We start from the raw sequence: 16,069 nt of genomic DNA, 5'->3' as shown, positions 1-16,069 counted from the left end.
TTATGTAAGACAAAGAAGATCCCCTGAGCAATCTAGGGGTCTCATACCTCTTTCAGAATCAGAGTCTTTCTCTTCCTCGCACTCATTTCTAGTTCTTTGTTCAGGCATGATCTCTGGTGGTACTCGCTATTGCTCTATATCTTGGTGGCATGGAATATACACCACTTGCCGGTAACGATGCGTCTTCTCGACAATCCATTCTGATGTCGCCGTAGAACAGTGTCATGTGCTCGTCTCCTGAGCCCCAAAGGCCACCATTGGAAGCTTCTGGTTGTGCCTTCGACGACAAGCAACCTGGCGAATTCCCACTGGAGTGGTAAAAGAAGGGCAGACGTAGCCCCACGTTGAACCACCACACGCCACGCCTCGTCGGGAACTCTGTTGCCGAAAGAATCGATTGAGAAGTTGACGAAACAACGGTCTTTCATTTCAGGGCATCTGTAATTGTAATAGGGCTTTTCTTCCGGCAGAACACAGCAAGGTTTGGCATGCCACGAAGTCAACGCGAAGTCCTCTGCCTCGTATAAGAATATGGTAGGCATGGGTGCTTGTGTGGCAAAGATGCAGCTTTGCTACAAACTCGAGTATCTCCTGGCTCTGGCTCACCTCGCGTCGGCCCTTACGGCGACAATACCAACGGTGGCACCATCTCTGGTGCACCGGTCATCAGTCCATCTCTTATATCGCTCTCCCTCGAGCAAGACCGGTGGACCGACTGGTCGGGGACTACCTCAAGAAACGAATTTTTCTTCAATACCCTCGATAATTTGAAGCAAATCACCGGGAAGCCACCTCATATTCGCATCGGTGCCAATAGCGAGGACCACACAGACTTTAACTCAAATGTTCAAGTAGGTCGTCGGTCACACTGAGTATACCCCTATTTGCAATTCCTGTAGTTTGCTCAAGATATTTTCCCTGCTGCGAGCGCCACCGTTCCATACCCTGAAGCTACCAACATCACGGTCGGAAACTCTTATTATCTGACCGCCAGGTTCCTTCCGCCTGGTGAGCCTTATCCTTAAACTATGCCCATTTATATTGACATCGAGGGTTCAACTTTGTAGGAACTCACGTCACCTGGGGCGTAAACTTCGGACAGAACAACATAACGGCAGCATTTCTCGAGGCCAGATCAATAAAGGATGCTTTCAATTCGCCCGCTCTTAAATCGGCTGGGATTGTATTGGATTTCATCGAAATAGGAAATGAGCCAGATCTATATAGAAATAACGGCTTGAGAAGTTCCTCGTATAATTCCACGCAGTACACACAAGAGTAGGTTCCCTTTATCTGATCTGATATCAGGCTTATTGGGATACGCCTTCATAGATGGATCCGGTTCGCCAACAATGTCTCTGCAGCAGCAGGAATATCCGCTACATCTCACACGAAATTCATTGGGGCTTCATTCGCTGGATCGTCTCATGGCGCTGGCTTCTCTCCACAGGCCATCTTCAGTGCAGGAATTCTAGATTCTGCCCCAGGGAAGCTGATGAGCACGTACGTTGACATAGTCACAAATTGCATAGTCTGACATCTGACTGTACTGTGTTGCTCATCAGTATCTCGCAACACCGTTACAGCGGTTCTTTTTGTTCCGGAAGTGAAGGGCTGTTGCAAGATCTGATGACCAAGGCAACTATTCGTGGAAACCTTTCTACATTCAGCCCTGATATCGCAGCTACACGACAACGGGGTCTGGATTACGTTCTGGGAGAAACAAACAGCTATGCCTGCCACGTGCGTACCGGCTGCTCTCTCGAGACTAGACATTGAAATTGAATTGAGCGATTCTTCAGGGTGCGCCAGGTGTCAGTAATACTGCTGGCGCGGCACTCTGGACCCTCGACTACGCGTTATTTGCCCCGCAGATTGGGATAAGCCGCGTCTTTTTCCACGAAGGAGTTGGGTTCAAGTACAACCTGGTTCGATCGTGCTTCTGACCTGTTAAATCAGCGCCTGGCTCACAAAGTTCGTCACAGATACAGCCAGCAACCCTCACTCGGTCGACCCTTGACGGATCGTCGCTACCGACACCCCTTCCGCCACATGTTCAACCCCAATATTATGCTGCAGTTGTTGCTGCAGAGGCCATTGGGTCTACTGGTTTAAGCCAAGCCGTTGAGCTCTCCGTCGACGACCCTACTGTTTCAGGATACGCCTTTTTCGAGGGCGGAAAGCTCGTGCGAGCGTTGTTTGTCAATTTCAAGGCGTTCTTAGCGAGCAGTGCCGCGCGAGGAGTTGTTCACATCTCCCTCGGCTTTGCGGAGACTTCAACGCGGGCATCAAATATAACGATCAAGCGGTTAGCCATTGAGTGAGTTGTATGACGCAGCTATGGTTCTATGCCACCCTTGACTGTGCTCTATTTTTGCAGGCACGCTGACGACACATCTGGACTGGCGTGGGGTGGTCAAAGTTACGAAACACCAAATGGCAGAAAGTCGGGTACCCTGATCACAACTACAGGCTCAGTTCAGAGTGGATTTGACATTCATGACACGGAAGCTGTCTTGATTACCTTCGATTAGTCAATGCAACAAAGACTACTGGATACACAGACTTAAGTAAAATGCTAAGGTACAGCGAGAGATTATATAGTACATCCCATTGTAAGGAGATGCGCAGTTGCTAGAGCTACACTTTCATGGGAAGGCCGAAGAGTTCCTTGACGTATGCTACGGTAGCTGGATCACCAGTGTTCTTTACGGCATTAGGTGAGCACATGAGGTGGAGCGGACGCGCTTGACGTACCTTTGTGAGGTCATCACTGATCTTGACACAAGGCTTATCGTCGACAGAGGAGAGCTTGATGACCATGTTCAGGGCTTTGCTCTTCTCACCAGTAGAGGCCGCACGGAAGTCATTGGTCAAGTTGGTACCGATGCCAAATGACGCTTAACTTAATTTCAGCATTGAGGTACTCAGCTAGACAGCGGCGGACTCACGCTTGAATCCGATGTCAGTGCACTGCTTCTGTAGTTGGATGCACCTTTCGACATTCAATGAGTCGGAGTACACGATTACTTTCTGGCTTGTGTCAATTCCTAGTTGGTTGTACACTTCCTTGGCTACGGGTGCGAAGGCAAACGGGTCGCCTGAATCCTGACGAAGCCCTGTCCATTTGTTTGCACGTTCGGGGTTCGCGCCGAAGCTCTGGAGTGGGTGTTCTCATGATCAGTAGTACGGAGGTAGAGTAGCAAAACGAGGCGGTACCTTAAAGAACGCCTGCGTAGAGAAAGTATCTGTAAGTGCTATCTGGAGTGCCTCCGGATAGACTTCTTCCCATAGATCGAGGGCAACGGAGTTGGCATCAGCGTAGCCTTTCAATGCCGCAACCTAATTGGCCGGCGGGAGCAGATGAGAATATTTCCGGAGCCTGTTAGCTAATGGACTCACACCCATGAACCATTCACTAGTAAAGTAGTACGATCGGTGAAATGAAGTCATTTCTAGAAAGATAAGAACCCACTGCGCAATTGTCCCAACCGGGGCGATGCCGTATTTCTGTGCCAATAGGAGCTGCACAGGCTAAGGTCAGGCTTGCAGTGATTACAGAAGAAGGTAGCTTTACACACATTACTCGAGCCCGTCAGGCGACCGGGATGCAGGCCTTGCGATTCATTAGCAGCCCGCACGAGGTTCTGCACGACAAGATCGTGAATTTCGAACGACCGGCGGCGACGTGTACCGAAGTCGCTAAAAACGCAACCAGCTTCTATCAGTGATTTTGCCTTGCTGTACGCAAGTTCTAATAGGCATGGGATAAGCTATTAGAAGCTGTTATAGACAAAGAAGCACGGGGGGCTCCGTACCGGCCTGTCCTTCAAGGTTCCAGTCAGTGTCGACCATCTGAAAGTAGGTTTCACTAAGGCATGCCATGAGGGGCACTTCCCAGAGGATCGTTTCTACCCATGGGCCGGTTATATCGATGTCGATTGCGCCTTGCAGACCATCCGTCGACGTTGGCGTAAATGTGATACGAACTTGTTCTGGTTTGAATCGATATTTGCTAAGATAGGTGATGTAGGCCGGTGTAAAATATGGGCAGGCTTCTTGTAGCCATTGGGCCTCAGACTCAGTCAACCTGATATCGCTGAATTCTAGATCCCGCCGTGAGCAAGTGATCCATAGATACGGATGTGCATGAAAACCCACGAGAGACAGCAGCACGGAATCTCTCAAAACACTGACGCGTAAAAAACATGGCCAGGTTTCGATTGGTGAATTTATATGTTGCGTCGTAGCCGAAGCCAAGGTGGAAGATAGCCTGTTGCATGGTCAACTGGACATGCAATGTCAGCTATCACCCCGGCGCAGAATGTGCGGGGGGCACCTTGTACAAGTCAGTATCGAGGATGGACTGGGGAACGGCGAGGGAAGGGAATGAGGCCGACATGGTGGTTGAGTGAAGAGATGGAGTTGCAGAGAACTAGCGTCTAGGGGAACAGCTTAAAGCCCCCTGAGCGAGCCTTGTGACCCTTTTTATTCCTGACCTCACCTGTGCTCTTGCTCAATCTGTCCATAACCTCAAATACATAATGGTCCGTTCGTGCCGCTCTTCCTGAGAAATCGTGCTCAATAACGGAGGGTATTGCAGGGCTCTAGAGTGGAAATACTGAACGAAGGTGGCTTTCGTTCGGACGGCAGAAGACAATACGAACTACGCGAGGTCACGATTGATTTATCGCAGCAGGGACAGGCAGATGGTGCGGCCGTCATCACGCATGGCCTTACTCGTGTCATGGTCTCTGTATTTGGCCCCCGCGAGGCAAAGTCGCGGTCCCAGACGATACACGATCGCGCCAACATAAATGTCGAAGTTGCAATTTCCCCCTTCAGTGCCGGCGAACGCAGAAAGCGGTCTCGAGGTGATAAGTAATAGCCAACCATCTACCTCCTGAAGTTGGCTTACTCCGGGCTGATAGGCGGATTCTCGAAATGGCCGCAACCATAAAATCAACGTTTGAGCCTGTTGTGCAAACAACATTGTACCCTCGATCTCAGATCGACGTCTTCGTCCAGGTTCTGCAACAAGACGGTGGGCTCCTGCAAGGGTGTATCAATGCAACAACCTTGGCTCTCGTCAACGCAGGCATCCCTCTGCTCGATTTCGTTTGTGCCGTGTCTGGAGGCGTGTACTCAACATCACCCATGCTTGACCTTACATTGCTCGAGGAAAACGATCTGCCAAATCTGACCGTCGCAGTCATGCCAAAAACGGGGAAATCCACGCTTGTCACAATGGAGACACGATTACACGTCGATCGTTTCGAAGAGATATTCAAACTGGTATGCTCTGCAAGTCATGCCCTTCACCAGGAAATGAAGGATGCAGTTCGCGTCCGGACGACGTCTCTAGTGACCGCCATGGGCACAACTCAGAGCAATGTAGGGGGAGACACGATGATGGATGAATCATGATGCTGTTGTACATACACTCAATCCTCTCTACTAACCTCGATCCTTCTGAAACACGCTAGCCATTTCTCCCCTTTGTTCCTTTCCACTTTCTTGCCCTCCTCCGTACTGGTATACACCGCGTCCAATATCGGACCTTTACCTTCGGAACGGAGGGTGGCCTCATCAATCGGCTCGAAGAGTGGGAACGCTTCAAGATGTGATTTCATCCATTCGTGGAGATCGCGGACATCGGTGATTGTATACACAATCCCGCCTGGGCGGAGGACATAGGCATACTCGGCGAGCAAAGTGGGTGATATGATTCGAGCTTTGTGCTTCCGTGATTTGAAGTGAGGATCTGGGAAGAGGAAAAAGAGAGAAGACAGAGAGTGCTTCGTGAAATAGTTCGTGAGGAACTTCATGGCGTTAGCGCGGACTATAGAGACGTTGTGATATTGATTTGGGGTAGACGTTTCGACCGCGGTGGTTCGAAGTGCGGCGATACGGTCTTCGACATATTGAGACACCTGTACTCGTATTTCCATGCCTGATCGTCACCAGGAATAAGCGAACCTCTGCCCCACACAGCAAAAGGAATAGACAAACCAAGCATGAGTGTATCAGGATAAATAGGGGCGAGAGCGATCAACAGACCACCAAAGCCGCACCCGACGTCGGCGAACTCTGGGACCTTGCCAGTGCCAGCAAAAGCTGGATAGTGCACCGACCAGTCTATTGTCTGCGGTGATTCTGGGTAGTCGAGCGCGTGATCAGAGAATGGATTCGCGTGAGCCCTTTGGCGGTAGTGTCTTTTCTGTGCAGATTTCAGTGGTTGTGCAATGTAGCACACGGAACAGGACTTTACTTGGGGTAAAAGATTCGTCTGCTGACCAGCTGAGCCCTCCGCTGTCTCCGTACTTTTCCCCGCATCGCCCCCAGTATTCCGTTTTCTCTTAGCCATGGAAGAAGTCTATCCCGTCCAGCGAAGATAATTCAATGAGATGCTGACTAAGCTTCCCGGCTTTCCCCATACATATCGCGTTTGCGTCCGCTCGCTTTTGAAATACTCAAGCTCTAACTTACCTTTCTTCCACCACCATCTCCGCAAAAAAAGTCTCCCATGGCTGCCACTGCTCGCTCTGTCCTCAAGGTGGTGAGTGTAGTCCGCATGTTAGCTGCTGCTTCGTAGTTCTCATATACGGATTTGCCTGCAGTCTCGAACACCCTTTGCTAGGAGTCTGGTCTCGTCTTCGCGCTTCTCGACCACTGCGGCGAAGAACACGAACCTCAAGGAGAGGTTGGCTCAGCTCATCCCGGCAGAACTTGAGAATGTTGGACCCTCATTCATCTCCATTTTGGATCGATGCTCACGTGCAAATTTGTAGGTCAAGGCCGTACGCGCAGAACATGGCAAGAAGTCATTTGGACCCGTTCTCGTAGACCAACTTTATGGGTGCGAAATATCCAACATCCTTTGAGCAATTTTTCTCATGTGTCACTAGTGGTATGCGGGGACTCCCTGCTCTCATTTGGGACGGTTCAGTGCTGGATGCAGGTACATCCCTTCCTTGCCTTCTATAACCTAGCAGTCACCGACGCGCTTTTTCAGAGGAGGGTATACGTTTCCGTGGAAAGACAATCCCAGAATGTCAAGCACTTCTGCCCAAAGCCCCCGGCGGTCAGGAGCCTTTGCCTGAGGGTCTCTTCTGGTTACTTGTCACCGGAGAAATCCCCACCCAGGAGCAGGTTACTGAGCTCTCGAAAGACTGGGCTGCTCGTTCCGCTCTTCCCGAGTTTGTCGAAGAGCTCTTGGACCGATGCCCACCAACCCTCCATCCAATGAGTCAGTTCAGCTTGGCTGTCACTGCCGTAAGTTGTATGTAACTAAACGAGGTTAATTGGTACTCATCTATTTTTTCTTCTGAAGCTCAACCACGACTCCGCGTTCGCTAAGGCATACCAAGATGGTATCTCCAAGAAGGAATATTGGGGACCGGTCTTTGAAGATTGCATGGATCTGTACGTCGTCTCGCCTCCATTTAGACTGGTTGATTTGATTCAACTCCCCCTCCCCCTGTATCCAGCATTGCCAAACTCCCTAACATTGCTGGCCGCATCTACCGCAATGTTTTCGGAAAGGGCAAGCTTCCTTCGATCGATGCTAGCAAGGATTACTCTCACAACCTTGCTACGCTCCTTGGGTTTGGGGATAACGAGGCGTTTGTTGAATTGATGAGATTGTATATCACCATCCACAGGTAAGCATCCGTTGATGCATTATGATTTCTATCATATTTATCTTGTTTCCTAGTGACCATGAGGGTGGCAACGTCTCTGCCCACACAGGTAAACTTGTCGGCTCAGCGCTCTCGGACCCTTTCCTTGCTTTCGCCGCGTCCTTGAATGGTCTTGCTGGCCCCTTGCACGGATTGGCTAACCAAGAAGTGTTGCTCTGGCTCCGCAAGATGCAGTCTCAGATTGGCGAGAATGCCACGGACGAGGCTGTCAAGGAATACGTCTGGGCTACCCTCAAGGGCGGTCAGGTCGTTCCAGGATACGGTCACGCTGTACTCAGAAAAACGGATCCCCGCTACACTGCTCAGCGTGAATTCGCATTGAAGCACATGCCCGATGACCCGTTGTTCAAGCTCGTTGGTCAAATCTACAACATCGTCCCTGATATTCTCCTTGAGGTAACCCATTCCCCTCCTCAGCAAGAGCCTTTGTGCTAACCCACCACCAGGCTGGCAAGGCCAAGAACCCGTGGCCCAACGTTGATGCCCACTCGGGTGCCCTCCTTACTCACTACGGCCTCACCCAAATGCAATTCTACACTGTGCTCTTTGGTGTGTCGCGTGCCTTTGGTGTCGCTGCTCAGTTGATCTGGGACCGTGCCCTTGGAGCTCGTGAGTGACTACATCCTGTGACCGTTAACACGTCAGTAACAATGCTTGTGTAGCTCTCGAGCGTCCCAAGTCATATTCAACTGCCGCTATCGACAAGATGTTCAAGGGCAAGCAGTAAAAGGGGATGACATTTGCGTTATGACCATATCTATCCTTTCGTACCTTAGCCTTACAGTATCCTTATGCATGCGTTATGATATGCCCCTTTCCACCATCATCATCTTGTTGCGGCGGACCCGAATGTTTCTGAGAATTTGAGTGATTCATGTGGGTGCGGGTGCTCCATATTTGCTATCGGCGGCCTGGTGCGCCCGCTATTGTTAAATTGTTAGGGTATGAACGATCAATTCCATATACAACCGAATATAGGAGTAAGTACAAGCGTAATATGACGCGAGTAACATGCATTAAATAAAGATGTCAATTCTAGGGTATCATTAACTGAATGAGTGACCGTTAATTGGGGTATGTGCGGATTATGAGACCGATACAATAAGCAATGTGTACGGTGCCTGAGCATCGGGGAGTCGGTATAGAACTGTGTAAATGGAAACGCATATGAAATGCCCAAAGAGATACATAGAAAAGATTACATGATGATACATGGCCCTTTCTTCTTCTTCCTATTGACGTTCTCTGGAGGGTATCGTTCGCGCATCTGTCGAACAATATCCTGGATCAATCAGATTGCTATGATTAGTATCGAGACGGACGAGAGCGGTACGGGCGATGATGATCAGTTATACCTCAAACACATCATTGACGTGCCAATTCCGTTTGGCGGAGGTTTCGTAGAAGGGGAGATTCCATCTGCTGGCAAGGGATTGAATGGTCGCATGCTGGACTTCGCGCTCGCTTTGGAGATCGAGTTTGGTCCCGACGACGACTATTGGTACATTCTGAGAGGGAAAGGGGGAAGTGGTGTTAGTTATGTTATGTTATATGGGGAGATGCTCCGTGCACTTACTGTACCGCCGCCTTTGATTTGGTATATTTGTTGCCGAATATTTTCGACTTCCTTGAGACTTGCCTCCTGAGTGAGACTTTTGAACACAAGGAGTAAGTGGACTATTAAGCGAGATGCGTGATACTGAAGTATACCTGAATACAAGGATGAATCCACGCCCCGCCTAGGACGTGTTGAGCTCAGGGTTAAGGAAGACGGCAAGGGGTAAGACCAACCTTTATGTACACTTCATTGAGGGATGTAAACTGCTCAGCACCAGCCGTATCGAGGACCTCAAGCTAGAAGGTGAGCGGGTTTAGGCAATGAATGGGAAATGAACGTCAGGGCTGGTTAAGACACGAGGTCAACATGCGCGACGTACCGAGGTCAGCTCGTTATCCACCGTTATCGTCCTTCTATACTCTTCTGTAGGTCAAAGAGGGTCAACCCAGCGCGGGGGAGAGGGGACGGGGCGTAAGCGAACCTTCTATCGTTGGGTCATAATGGTCGAGGAATTGGTCCTTCACGAAACGAACTGCATTCCCGCTGTCAGTGACAAGGTGTATGGCGTCTGCGAACGAGCCCACCTGTCAGAGCTGATTTGCCGACACCGCCAGCTGGAATATGAAGATGAGTTACCGAGGGGCAGGAGACGATGAGCGGGGACGCACCTCCTAGCAGGACCACGTTGAATTGGCGCATACCAACGTGAGTAACCTTTGCTTGTCAAGGTCTCTGTAGCGAGCATCACCCAATTCTTACGACCCTGCTTCCGCGTCAAGCACGCACAAACACTGTAAGCGCCGTAGAGTGCCCCTAATGATGGGGTCCTGTCTCAGTCCTCTTGTTATGCCTGATCTGGTGATCATAGTGCCCAGGCTCATTGCGGTGGCGAAGGAGGCGTTTCAAATATCAAGGCTTAGGCGAAGATACAGATAAATAAATAATCAATCCCGCGACCGGATGAGAAAAAACGAGCTGGGTAAACGGGGATGTAGATTACCGTGTAGAATTTGCCTGTGTATCATCCTCTTATATTTCCTCTCTCTCTCTTTTCTCTTTTCATTTTACCCCAGTTGACACCGATACTTACGTCATCATCGCTTACTTCCTGGATTGGCGCGCATCCCCACTCTTCTGCCAATTCACTCACGTTCAGCAGATTGACCTGGTCAGAGTTGCTCCTTTCTTCAGCGTTGTGGATTTCTCACACAATCATACAGATACCATTGCTGGGTGCTATACGGGCGCGACGCACCAGTTCACACAATTCGCTTACTGAGATACTGCAATTAGCTTTCGACATGGGACAGCGCCGTACTGATGCGAAGGATCTGTCACCAGTCCCTGTGGCGATCGGCAACCGCCTCGAGTTGGAGTTAAAGCGCAAGTCGCAGCGAGATGATGGTTGCGATGTTTTTACCTCTTCGCGTTGTGTCTAAATCGCTTTTTTATAGCCGATGTTCAGCGATTGGAAGCAGCAACGGACGCCGACCACAAGTACCGTCACAAACGTTCTAAATCTAGGTCAAGATCTCTGGGTCGCGATGATCTCCCAGAGGACTCTGAGCGTCGACACAAGAAAGCCAAGTCTAGAAGGAATCATCCTGCCGACGACCTCACCAAAGATGCGAAGGCCCCGGTAAACACTTCTGCCCCGCAGGGTGAAACAGAAGAGGAGTATGACGCACGTTTAGAACGTGAGGAAAACGAGAGACTTGCCGCGGAACGAAGGCGGCATCTAGAGCGCTTCAAACAGCTTGATGACACCACACCCAAAGACGGCATCAGATTCAAGGGTAAGCTACCAGCCAGCAGGTCTCTGCATTCAGCAACAGCTAACTGGAATTCAGGGCGCGGACGTATGAAGTTCATAGACCCGGAGATCTCTCAACGTCAATCATGAAGAGAATTCTGATAGCGAATATATATACACATATGACTCTTTAAATGACGACCTCTCCTAGTTTGTCCTGGACTGACTGGACTTGATCTAGTTTTTCCTCGTTATCATCGTCTGCTTTCACAGAACCGTCGCGTTTTGCAATAGCCGCGAAGCTGAACGTGGGACGAACGCCGGCAGCGGCGGTAGGTGGTTTGTTTGCGCCTAAACGAGGCGACGCGGGCCGTGGATTGCTCGTCCGTGGAGTGATTGGAGGGCGCTCTGACGCTTGGCGTGAACTTGTCCGCGACATGCTCAACCGTTCCTTCGTCGATTCACGGTCCTTTTCTAGGCGTTCTTCCACGGCCTTCTCGCGGTTGCTAACATCAACGGGCCTAGGTTCAGGCAAACAATCAGTCCTGTATCCGAGGCGGAACGCCGTGGCTATTGTAGACATACCGAGCCGTGCCAAATGGGTTAGAACGTGGAATTGGCGTGCTACCATCCCTGTCGCCTTTCGGGGACGCCAGCGGTGTGGGCGAAACAGAGCTACCACCCGAGCGGGGTAAGAGTTCTAGCTTCCTGCGGCCCATTTGAGGGGTGGCTGGCGTTGAGTTTGTAGCTAAAACCAAGATTAGCAGCGCCAAAACGACATGACCAAAAAAAAGAGCGTACGGGAAGCACTATTGCGACCGGCAGGCCTGGGCCTCCTCCAATCATCATCGGTTGGTATCTCTCTAGTCGGTGGTGGCCCCATGTCGCCGCGTCCTCGCGCACTTCCAAATCGACTCGATGAACCATCCTCTGAGGGCGCGCTGGGCTTGAACTTGGAACCTATGGCCCACGAATCTTCATTATCTGCGGCACCAGAGGTAAATGCAGGTCCTCTGCTACGTTTTGCTTGTGGCTCCGGTTCTGGCGCTCTTGAACGACTGGAGCGCCATTGATCGGCGCCATCAGATACGCTCGGCGGGGGTGCTTCTCTGTCGCGTCCCCCAGGTGGCCCATCGAAACGGCGCCGAGAGGGGTCACGATCTGGGGCATCCGGAAGCGGACCATCCCGTCTCCACGGATTGTCAAATTTGCCATCGTCCTCTCTGCCGAAACCGCCGGCGTGTTCTTTGGCTAAGGAGCAATGTCAGAGGCGAACATATAAGGAAGGTATGTTATGGACATACGTGGCTCGGCAACGCTGACACGGATTGTTCGGCCGGAGAATGACTGGGTCAGAGGTGAGACTGGGGCTCAACACAATTTACCCAGGGAGCAGCTTACGGAGCCAGACTTGGCTAACGCTTCCTTCAGGCCATCGAGCTCAACGAACTCGACATAACCAAAGCCTCTGGGCTTCTCGTCTCTGTCTTTGATTATCTTAACGGACTTGGTCTGGATAGCGTGTATTAGCGTTTATTATTGCATTGGCAGGGGTGATTGCACCTGTGGGCCGAAGAACTCTTCCATCTCTCCCTCAGTAATGTCGAAAGGTAGGTTGCCAATGAAGGCGGTGTAAGGTGGGTTGGTGGGAAGCGGGACATCGTCGCGTTGGTGCTCCATCCTTGGACCTCTGTCGGCTGAGAATCATCGTGTAAGACACATATCTAAGAAATGCTGGACTGGCGTACGTTTCGAAGCGAGGAAATCATCTCCTCTACGTCCGTAGCGATCATTTGACCTCGGATCGTCGTCTGATCGCGCTGCAGCTGTGAATATTTATGAGCAGATGCATAGGAGCGCTTCCATCCACTAGGACTCACGCGCATTTGGCAGCGAATCCATTTCGTCTGCCCATGATCCTAATGCTAGATGCACGGTATGTTACTGGCCGACCTGAGGCTGTACGTGAAACTTACTATCATCGACGAGGAATTCGCCAAGTGATAAAACCTGCTTTTTGCTTTTCTTTGGAGCTGATGCGAATTTGGTTAGAGTAGTTATAAAGCCTGTGCTGCGACTACTCACGCATTGTTAGATGATCAGAAATGAAGGCAGTGACTGCACGACAAATCCGAAATTTTTGGAACAGCCAGTGCTGAGAGCTATATTTGTGTGGTACTGTTTGTCTCATAACTTACGTAAACCAAGGCCTCATTTTTTGCACCCCGCTTCCTCGTTCCTTTGTCAGACACTCTCATCTTCGTTTCTCCCTTTCTCCCACTTTTTCGACAAATACAATGGTGAGGGCCTTGGCTAACACGTAATCTACGACTACTAAAATAAGTCTGCAGAGCTTTGGTGGATACGGTGGTGGTGGATACGGTGGAGGAGGAGGAGGATACGGCGGCGGCGGCGGATATGGTGGTGGAGGTGGTGGATGGGGCGGTGGTGATGATAGGATGGGCAACCTTGGTGGTGGTTTGAAAAACATCAACTGGACGTCCACCAAGCTCGAGAAATTCGAGAAAAACTTCTACATCGAGAACGATCGCATCACAAGGAAAAGCGACCGGGAGATTGAAGAATTCAGAAGGGAAAAAGAGATCAAGGTGTGTTTCATCAGTCTTAGTGTATGAATTGTATCTAAATCCCGATCGTAGGTTCAAGGACGTGGTGTTCCACGACCAATAACGTCGTTTGATGAAGCTGGTTTTCCCGAGTACCTCATGACCAGTATTCGTGCACAAGGGTTCGCAGCTCCGACTCCCATTCAATGTCAGGCCTGGCCTATGGCTTTGAGCGGTCGAGACGTTGTTGCCATTGCTCAAACCGGTAGTGGAAAGACTATATCGTTTGCCCTTCCAGCCATGCTGCACATCAATGCACAGCCTCTTTTGGCTCCCGGTGATGGCCCCATCGCTCTCATCTTGGCTCCCACTCGTGAGCTCGCTGTCCAAATACAGCAAGAGTGCACAAAATTTGGGTACGTCTCTCATCCATCAGTATGATTTTGTATGACACTGATTGAGCTGCGTAGTACCAACTCAAAAATTCGCAATACTGCTATCTACGGCGGTGCACCCAAGGGCCCCCAAATTCGAGATCTCCAGCGCGGAGTGGAGATCGTGATTGCTACGCCTGGCCGCTTGATTGACATGCTCGAAACCTCGAAAACGAACCTTCGTCGGGTTACTTATCTTGTCATGGACGAGGCTGATCGCATGCTTGATATGGGTTTCGAGCCTCAAATTCGCAAGATTGTTTCCCAAATTCGTCCCGATCGTCAAACGCTGATGTTCAGTGCCACTTGGCCGAAAGATGTCCAGAAGCTTGCCAATGTGAGTTGCCCCACATTCCTCGCTCATTGCTTAATGGCTGATCCATTCTTTTTAGGACTTCTTGAGAGATATGATTCAGGTCAACATTGGGTCCATGGAACTCACCGCCAACCACAATATCAAGCAGGTCGTTGAAGTCTGCAGCGATTTCGAGAAGCGGGCTAAGTTGATTAAGCACCTTGACCAAATTAGCTCCGAAAATGCGAAGGTTCTCATTTTTGTTGGCACGAAGCGTGTGGCAGATGATATTACCAAGTATCTGCGCCAGGACGGTTGGCCTGCTCTTGCCATCCACGGTGACAAAGAACAGTATGTGCATCAGTGTCTTCCTGTATGAATACCAGGAGCTTACGTTTTTGTATTAGGCGGGAGCGCGACTGGGTTCTCAGCGAGTTTAAGGCTGGACGATCACCAATTCTCATTGCCACGGATGTTGCTTCCCGTGGGCTCGGTATGTATTTCTCCATGACCACAAGCGCTTTGACTGGGGCGAAGTATAAGGGGTATACTTTCTCTTTCTGTGACGGCATCGCAGCAGGCCTTGGTTGCTAGTGACTAGCACTGAACGCAGAGGGGCGGGGTCAACATGAATCCGCCTCCTCAGCCCTTTATAGGAGAACGCGTGGTACACACGTCTGGCGCAAGACAGGGACGCAGTTGTGAGAGGAGTCCTCAAGACCCATCCCTCTAACCTCGGTGGCATGGCTTTTCACGCCCTCTTCATCACAGGTTATGGACAATTCTTGGTTAGCACTCATGGACTCGCGAAGCTCTGTTTCCTCTCATCAACATCGCGTGCGGAAGGCCTCCCTGTCTTAAGTCCAAAAGTGTAATGCCTCAAGCTTTTCTCTCCCGGGTGTTCTGCTTGGTTCGGCCTACCTGCGTCGAGCAGATGTCGTCTTCGTTGCTGAAGCGCTTGTGTTTACCGATGAGGTGACCGGTTATTGACGAGTTTCTTTTCTATGTTCCTTCATTTGGCCCTCGTCTTGGAATGTTCTATGTCCTTCTTCATCCTCAATAGATGTGAAGGACGTCGGTTATGTCATCGTTCGTCCTCCCACCTATCTACCACCCTCTTTATGAGCTAATAATTGCCTGCCAGAACTATGATTTCCCCAACAATTGCGAAGACTACATCCATCGAATTGGTCGTACTGGCGTATGTATTGCGTTTTATCATCTTTTTGACAAGTCTCAATGCTACTTTCTAGCGCGCTGGAATGACTGGTACCTCTTACACTTACTTCACTACTGATAACGCCAAGTCTGCGCGAGAACTTGTCGGTATCCTGAGGGAAGCCAAGGCTGTTATACCACCTCAATTAGAGGAGATGACAATGTTTGGTGGTGGTGGCGGGCGAGGTCAGCATTCCATTGACTCTCTCGTTCAGAATGCGTAGCTCATCATTGCTTTGTAGGCCGATTCAATAGCCGTGGCCGTGGTGGCGGTGGAGGTGGAGGCCGTTATGGTGGTGGAGGCGGAGGTGGTGGAGGTTATGGTGGCGGTCGCGACTATGGCGGTCGCGATGGTTGGTGATCCGCCCCGTCTATGTTTTATCATTCTCTTTTGCTCCCAGACTCTTGTCATTCTAGATGTAGACTCTTCATGATTAGAGCATTCTATGTATTTCTCACCTAATTAACCCAGCTAGCTTTCAATGTTTTGGTGAACGATGTCAATTCATGGTATTAGGCGCCTTTGTGTGATTACTTCAGC

The 16,069-nt window shown here is 50.4% G+C and overlaps 9 protein-coding genes across 9 annotated transcripts; 5 read left to right on the top strand and 4 right to left on the bottom strand.

Annotated features, from left to right (window-relative positions):
• Positions 1-531: 531 nt before the first annotated feature.
• Positions 532-2,534, top strand: PC9H_009634 (uncharacterized protein; the record flags this gene model as incomplete). Its single annotated transcript, XM_036779132.1, is given in 9 exon segments — positions 532-544; positions 562-851; positions 900-1,008; positions 1,068-1,278; positions 1,333-1,503; positions 1,566-1,743; positions 1,803-1,928; positions 1,986-2,320; positions 2,381-2,534. 9 exon segments carry the CDS (start codon positions 532-534, stop codon positions 2,532-2,534), a joined length of 1,587 nt encoding a protein of 528 aa, XP_036628521.1.
• Positions 2,535-2,640: 106 nt separating this feature from the next.
• On the bottom strand, positions 2,641-4,402 carry NPT1 (nicotinate phosphoribosyltransferase; the record flags this gene model as incomplete). The annotated part of the gene is made up of 10 exons (XM_036779131.1): positions 2,641-2,706; positions 2,758-2,900; positions 2,952-3,159; positions 3,220-3,342; positions 3,403-3,418; positions 3,476-3,525; positions 3,582-3,754; positions 3,819-4,106; positions 4,162-4,288; positions 4,340-4,402. The coding sequence occupies 10 exons, from the start codon at positions 4,400-4,402 to the stop codon at positions 2,641-2,643; spliced, it is 1,257 nt and encodes a 418-aa protein (XP_036628520.1).
• Positions 4,403-4,544: 142 nt separating this feature from the next.
• On the top strand, positions 4,545-5,427 carry SKI6 (Exosome non-catalytic core component; the record flags this gene model as incomplete). Its single annotated transcript, XM_036779130.1, has 3 exons — positions 4,545-4,547; positions 4,604-4,881; positions 4,932-5,427. The coding sequence occupies 3 exons, from the start codon at positions 4,545-4,547 to the stop codon at positions 5,425-5,427; spliced, it is 777 nt and encodes a 258-aa protein (XP_036628519.1).
• A 17-nt stretch (positions 5,428-5,444) lies between these two features.
• TRM8 (tRNA (guanine-N(7)-)-methyltransferase (tRNA(m7G46)-methyltransferase)) lies at positions 5,445-6,367 on the bottom strand (the record flags this gene model as incomplete). Its single annotated transcript, XM_036779129.1, has 3 exons — positions 5,445-5,953; positions 6,013-6,220; positions 6,272-6,367. 3 exons carry the CDS (start codon positions 6,365-6,367, stop codon positions 5,445-5,447), a joined length of 813 nt encoding a protein of 270 aa, XP_036628518.1.
• A 159-nt stretch (positions 6,368-6,526) lies between these two features.
• On the top strand, positions 6,527-8,430 carry CIT1 (citrate (Si)-synthase; the record flags this gene model as incomplete). The annotated part of the gene is made up of 10 exons (XM_036779128.1): positions 6,527-6,559; positions 6,621-6,737; positions 6,792-6,859; positions 6,909-6,961; positions 7,016-7,275; positions 7,334-7,425; positions 7,491-7,664; positions 7,718-8,099; positions 8,150-8,312; positions 8,366-8,430. The coding sequence occupies 10 exons, from the start codon at positions 6,527-6,529 to the stop codon at positions 8,428-8,430; spliced, it is 1,407 nt and encodes a 468-aa protein (XP_036628517.1).
• Positions 8,431-8,901: 471 nt separating this feature from the next.
• On the bottom strand, positions 8,902-9,960 carry RSR1 (Ras- protein rsr1; the record flags this gene model as incomplete). Its single annotated transcript, XM_036779127.1, has 9 exons — positions 8,902-8,985; positions 9,059-9,211; positions 9,280-9,355; positions 9,414-9,442; positions 9,495-9,557; positions 9,641-9,684; positions 9,743-9,793; positions 9,846-9,875; positions 9,930-9,960. 9 exons carry the CDS (start codon positions 9,958-9,960, stop codon positions 8,902-8,904), a joined length of 561 nt encoding a protein of 186 aa, XP_036628516.1.
• Positions 9,961-10,562: 602 nt separating this feature from the next.
• Positions 10,563-11,164, top strand: PC9H_009628 (uncharacterized protein; the record flags this gene model as incomplete). The annotated part of the gene is made up of 3 exons (XM_036779126.1): positions 10,563-10,665; positions 10,716-11,057; positions 11,112-11,164. 3 exons carry the CDS (start codon positions 10,563-10,565, stop codon positions 11,162-11,164), a joined length of 498 nt encoding a protein of 165 aa, XP_036628515.1.
• A 40-nt stretch (positions 11,165-11,204) lies between these two features.
• PC9H_009627 (uncharacterized protein) lies at positions 11,205-13,103 on the bottom strand (the record flags this gene model as incomplete). The annotated part of the gene is made up of 10 exons (XM_036779125.1): positions 11,205-11,535; positions 11,600-11,762; positions 11,816-12,265; positions 12,319-12,361; positions 12,416-12,526; positions 12,578-12,711; positions 12,763-12,840; positions 12,895-12,939; positions 12,991-13,047; positions 13,100-13,103. The coding sequence occupies 10 exons, from the start codon at positions 13,101-13,103 to the stop codon at positions 11,205-11,207; spliced, it is 1,416 nt and encodes a 471-aa protein (XP_036628514.1).
• A 208-nt stretch (positions 13,104-13,311) lies between these two features.
• Positions 13,312-15,889, top strand: DBP2 (ATP-dependent RNA helicase dbp2; the record flags this gene model as incomplete). The annotated part of the gene is made up of 10 exons (XM_036779124.1): positions 13,312-13,314; positions 13,366-13,623; positions 13,675-13,997; positions 14,052-14,352; positions 14,408-14,661; positions 14,718-14,803; positions 15,374-15,399; positions 15,455-15,511; positions 15,564-15,714; positions 15,771-15,889. 10 exons carry the CDS (start codon positions 13,312-13,314, stop codon positions 15,887-15,889), a joined length of 1,578 nt encoding a protein of 525 aa, XP_036628513.1.
• Between the last annotated feature and the right edge of the window lie 180 nt (positions 15,890-16,069).

The sequence above is a fragment of the Pleurotus ostreatus genome (assembly GCF_014466165.1).
Source record: "Pleurotus ostreatus strain PC9 chromosome Unknown scaffold_7, whole genome shotgun sequence".
Classification (NCBI taxonomy): domain Eukaryota; kingdom Fungi; phylum Basidiomycota; class Agaricomycetes; order Agaricales; family Pleurotaceae; genus Pleurotus; species Pleurotus ostreatus.
Note: the sequence above shows the minus strand (reverse complement) of the source record. Positions and strands in the feature narration are given on the sequence as shown.